Source organism: Triticum dicoccoides, chromosome 5A, assembly GCF_002162155.2.
Source record: "Triticum dicoccoides isolate Atlit2015 ecotype Zavitan chromosome 5A, WEW_v2.0, whole genome shotgun sequence".
NCBI lineage: Eukaryota > Viridiplantae > Streptophyta > Magnoliopsida > Poales > Poaceae > Triticum > Triticum dicoccoides.
In genome coordinates, this window is record NC_041388.1 from 71,758,771 (window position 1) to 71,764,364 (window position 5,594).

The 5,594-nt window shown below is 40.6% G+C and overlaps 1 protein-coding gene across 1 annotated transcript; it reads left to right on the top strand.

The window, feature by feature from the left end:
* The first annotated feature begins 6 nt into the window (after positions 1-6).
* On the top strand, positions 7-4,694 carry LOC119299379 (SPX and EXS domain-containing protein 5-like). The gene is made up of 13 exons (XM_037576610.1): positions 7-210; positions 330-466; positions 1,084-1,122; positions 1,209-1,301; positions 1,408-1,524; positions 2,091-2,186; positions 2,793-2,906; positions 3,086-3,139; positions 3,567-3,614; positions 3,736-3,886; positions 4,032-4,197; positions 4,284-4,353; positions 4,437-4,694. Exons 2-13 carry the CDS (start codon positions 398-400, stop codon positions 4,692-4,694), a joined length of 1,275 nt encoding a protein of 424 aa, XP_037432507.1. The 5' UTR covers positions 7-210; positions 330-397.
* The last annotated feature ends 900 nt before the right edge of the window (positions 4,695-5,594 follow it).

The window sequence follows — 5,594 nt, forward strand, 5'->3', positions numbered from 1 at the left end:
GTCTTCACCCCTGCCCACCCTCGCAGATCTCGCCATTCCCTGCCACGCCGCCGCCCGCCCGCCCGCGCGCCCCGTTCCGGCGGAAGGTCTCCGCCTCTCCCGCAGCCTCCCCGGAGAGCTGGAGGGGCCTGCGCCAATCCGACGGACGGCACGGCTCCTCCCTCCTCCCCTGCTGCCCCGGCCGGCCGCGATACGGGCTGTCGATCCTCGGTGAGCGCCTCTGCTCGATCCGATCAGCTTCGGCTCTCGTGGACTCCGTCGCCTGCCAGCCTGCCTGCTATCGCGCTGATGCAGCAGCGAGGCTGATTCTGTTCTGCTGCCGTGCGCAGGGTTCGTTCGAAGACGCAGGCGCCTGTGCGACCGAGTGCGCGCGCGGAGGGTCAGGGCCGGCGCCGAGATGAAGGGCGTGTCGGTGATCCCCGCCGTGGCGATCATCCCTTCGCCGCTCTTCCTCTGGCGGGTCAAGGTAGCCTTCTCAGCATTTCGACGGGCGCTACATGCCTAATTTACTTTCTGATGTGTCGCAAGTGTGCTGCGTGCGGCCGCCGTTATGCGCATTGTTTGCAGCGGATGCCATGTTTGTAAGGAAATTAAGTGACAAGCCAACGCATCTGACGCCCCCCTCTCGATTGCGTAAACTTTGTAATAGTGACAAAAATCATGCCATGTGTAAATCTCTACTACTCTAGGATATGCCTTTGTTTTACATGATGATACTTGAACAGTTGAACACGTGAACACTACTTTGATGTTAGCGTCTCGATATTTGATAGTATTTCTCAGTACATGTCTAGGAAAAGCCTTCTAGCTTAGTCACAGAAGATAAAGTGGCCTTTTAGCATCACCATTTTGAGTTGGAGCTGCTGCTTCTTTTTACTTATTTACCCTGTAATTTACTCCAAGAGACACTAACGTATTTACCTGTCCATATCTAATTCTGTTCTGTGGCATCATGTATTTTATTGCTCCTTTATTCTGTAACCACTAACCAATTGTACTCAAATTACCCTGTTCTCTTGATTCCTCATCTGCCTGATCTACATTTTACTTCTCAAATTGCTTATGAGTATGTCCCTTTTCCAGGTTATATTGTTTCTCCTATGGGGTTTGTGCTGTTGCAAGGTCAGTGTTACTCAATCAATAGCTTTTGTAATGTACGAATTCAGCTTCATGTGGTTTGTTAATCGTTTATGCTCTTGGAACTGCAGATAGGGTGGGACTCGGTTATGAGAATGAGTGTTGATCTGCGAGACTTATTTTTATACGAGGCTTTCTTATACTATAATCCTCTCCTTCTAGTGGTGGGTTTCTTTTTGTTGTTGTACATGTGGCATACTCAACTCTTAATAACCGTGTATGCAAAAAAATTAGTCATGCATGTAACTGTGCTTTGTGTTCCTATTGTAGGCACTGATGATTTGGTTATGGGGAGTAAATTTGTGGGTTTTCGCACAATCATCAGTAAATTATGCGAAGGTGTTTGATCTTTCACAGACACATTTATCACACCGAGAAATATGGAGGGTATGCCTATTTATCTTGTTTGCGATATCCATTTCATCTCCTGTTTGAATGCATTTACACTGACATGCCTATCCATAGCCTATAAGCTTTATGGAGTATTGATCCATATAGCGTTTGCTGCATACAGTTTTAAGCAATGTCTACGGCATATGGTTGTTACGGTAGCGCGAAATTTATGGATGGTGGTGTTAAGCTCTCAACAATACTTGTAGTTCCCAGTCCATTATATTTTTGTAGTACAACTATACATAACATTTCTAAGCAACCGTGTTTATCTTGCTTTCCAATGTAAGTAATATATATACAATCCCCACTTTAGTGTCTGGATGAACATGCGTCACCAGAATATTTATTTTGAGAATAGGTTAGTCTGTGCCTATTGCACTTTCTAAAGTCGAGTACTGATGGGCTGGTGTTTTGAAGTTGGCTCTCTTTTCTTTAAACTGTATCGTGTTTTTGTCCTGTCCATTTCTTTTATGCTGACATAATATTGTATAATTTTTCATGTTACATGTACTCTGGCATATTATTCTGCTTAAGTAACACTTATTTTCCTCCATTGGCAGTGTGCTACTTGGCTGACTTTAGTTGTTCCAACAAGTATGACAGCTTACCTATATCTGTATTCACATGGTGAAGTGTCTCTTGCTGCATCTCAACCAGTGTAATATCTTGAGCTCATTAAGTTGTTAATTCTATGATTTGCTCATGGGACCTTTTGTTGTGTACATTACTCTTGGTTATACTTGTGGTGGTGCTTATCAGTTATCAGTAATCAAGTTCGGACATAAATATCCCCAGAGCTCTCCCAAGGAACAGTATAATGATAAGATAATTGTTGACATACTAAAATGGATGTCTCATTGTGTATCTCTGACTCTGTTGTGTTAATTGATGAATTGAAACATACATCCTGTCGCAAGATCAGAACAGTAGTATATTCATTATACATTTTGCTAGCAACGAATGTTAATGCAATTGCCACTTTTACCTTAAAGTTATACCTATTCTCCTGTAATCGAATAAGTGGAACTGCCCATCTTAGTACAATACTATTATATGTTAACCATCAATTGATGTACGTGCACACATAGATACGGATGGTTTCTTTGTAACACTGAAGTGATCTAAAGTTCTGCATGATGCACAATCCACTTACTCCCGCTTCCCCTTAGGAACAATAAACCATGCAATTTATTCTACTCTGATGCATTATTACTTTTTAAATGCTGGGTTATGAATTGACATATCATTCTGCCTGTCTGCAGGTCCTTTTGTATGCTATCCTTCTGATGATCCTCCTTTCTCCTTTTGATATGTTTTATTTATCATCACGCTTTTTCTTTCTGAGGACCATGTGGCGTATAGCACTTCCATTACAAGTAAGTTGTAAAAAAAATCAGTAATGTTAGATAGGTTTTGCTTTTAGCTATGCTATAGACAAAACAAAATATTTTGGTCTGTGGTGGCTATTATATATACCTGATTGTCCTTGCTTGCGGAGCCAGTAAATCTGATCAAATAACATTTTGAATTGATTTAATGTACTCTTGTTCCGCAGGCAATTACATTCCCTGACTTCTTTATGGCGGATATTTTTACATCCATGTCAAAGGTATGCAGTCATTTTTGGTAAACAATTGGAGACAGTTTGCAGTCATTTATTTAAAGTGTTTGCTGCCCATTGCTTTGTTTTAACTAATTACTGCTATAGATAGTATGACATGGTTTTTTGGTTTAATACTCTTTCCGTCCCAAAATAAGTGTCTCAACCTTAGTACAACTTTGTACTAGAGTTAGTACATAATTGAGACACTTATTTTGGGACGGAGGGAGTATGTACTATATTATTTTCTGTTCTCATGTTGACTGTAATATACTGTAGTTTATGTAAGAAAAATTATCTCCTAACTACGTGAGCATCTGCAATGTACTATTTCCTAGTTTTGTAGAGAACTGTTTCTAGCTTCTAGACTGTCCTGAGTGGACATTTTCAGTTTGATCTTTCTAATATGTTGCTCAATTGATGCATTTGTTTGCAGGTGTTTTCAGATTTGGAACGTTCAGGTTGTCGCATGGTCCATCGTCAGGTTAATCTCTCCGTTTCTCTTGTTCTATGCACATATTGTCTTCTGCAGTATCCATACTGCTTGGTTTACTTGACGATTGCAAAGTATTGCAAAAAGTAATTGTTATTATGATATTTTACAGGTCGCGACAATTGCTTGGTTTGAAGCAGATTCAATTTGTGGTAGCCACTCTGTAGCTATTCCTCTAGTTCTGGTACTCCCTTATTTGTGTCGTTTCTTCCAGTGTCTTCGACAGTACAAGGATACAAAGGAGAAAACTTGTCTTCTCAATGGTATTTAATCACCACCATATTGCAGCTCTAATTGTTTATTTCTTATACATGTTTAGAATCCTAGAAATAGAACAAGTTGTAGCTTGTGATCATATGTTTTGTACCTATTTCTGGACACTTACCAACATCTTTGTACCAAATCCAGCACTCAAGTACTCGACAGCAGTCCCTGTGATCTTTTTATCAGCTCTCAAGTATCATGTATTTCCCGACGTATGGATTAGCTTTTACCGCCCTCTGTGGCTTATTTCCAGTGTTGTGAATTCACTGTATTCCTTCTACTGGGATATAAAGCGTGATTGGGATTTGAGGTGCCGTTCTCTACAAAAGTTTCTTTTCTACTCTGTCCTTACGTATCAATTGTTGGTTGCTAACAAGACTTTCTCTATAATTGCAGCATTTTAACCAGGATTTTCATGTTCAAAAACCCAAGTGCATGGAGCAATCTTCTTTACGGGCGTAGCTGGGTATACACTCTTAACACATACATGGTTTTAGCTAGTACACCTTGTTAATTTTCTGAACTAATCCTTACATGATTGCTCTACAGGTATTTTATTGGGTGTTAGGTAGCAATCTCATTCTCCGGTGTACATGGACATACAAGCTTTCGGCGCATCTTCGGCACAACTACCTGACAGTGTTTGCGATAACAGCTCTGGAAATGGTGAGGCGGTTCCAGTGGGTCTTTTTCCGCGTCGAGAATGAGTGGAACAAGATGACAGCCAAGCAAAATTTTGAATTGTCATCTGATATGCTGCCTTCAGAATCAGATAGGCTACTGGATTCTAACAGCCATAAAGTCTAACCCTACACTCAAAACAATCTTATAGCATGGTCCGTATGAGGTTCTCTCTCGTAATATCTCTAGAGCTCGGAAGGCCAATTGTACAAGATAGATTTCCACACGAAATGAAGTTGTTGGCACATGTGCCATATGTAACACTCTTGAATCCAGACAAATGATAGTGATACCAAAAAAATTTATGATTTGGCACCTTTACAAAGATAATCTGCTTAGCTGATCTGCATATCAACAATCTGAGTTTGATGCTTTATCCTTTTGTTTCTGTTCAACTTGCAACTGTTCAGATGCATCTGTAATCATCTTGTGCAACAGTACAACAATTAGTGCTCATGCACAAGTGCAATGGGTGTGAATTGTATTTGTTTGCGTCATCGCAAAGTTTGGTAAGTTGCACTTGAACAGCACATTGTCAAGAAAGTCATGATTATCTCATCTTGTTTATCATATCATTGGCTGAAGCAGACGAGATTGATTGTCACAAGCAGAGTATTTCCTGCTGCCAGATAATGGCTGGGCCCGGATGAAGTAACGGTTACCCATTGGAACAGTCTAGAAACAACTTAGTTTAATGGCTGTGGTTTCTCCAATCAATCTATATACCCACCCACAGGGTTTCTTAAGCAAGTTGCAACTTGGATAATGGAATCGAAACCAAAATGGAGCCCTTGTCTGGGACAAAGGAGGGAGCTGATTTTTATTCTTGCCATTACACCTGACATTATTACTCCTAGGTAAATAATTTGAACAGAAACAGACTCGGTTACTCCTTTGCATCCATGCAATAATTAAGGGACTTACACACTGAATTAGTAGTAGTACCACTCCTACACAAATACACAAACACAAATACACAAATACACAAACACAAGTATACTACTAGTACAGTGGTACTACCATAAA

Coding starts and splice junctions, on each gene's coding strand:
- LOC119299379 (XM_037576610.1), top strand. CDS start 398: ATGAAGGGCGTGTCGGTGATCCCCGCCGTGGCGATCATCCCTTCGCCG. Junction 1,302..1,407: donor ATAATCCTCTCCTTCTAGTG/GTGGGTTTCTTT, acceptor TTCCTATTGTAG/GCACTGATGATTTGGTTATG. Junction 4,354..4,436: donor TTCTTTACGGGCGTAGCTGG/GTATACACTCTT, acceptor ATTGCTCTACAG/GTATTTTATTGGGTGTTAGG.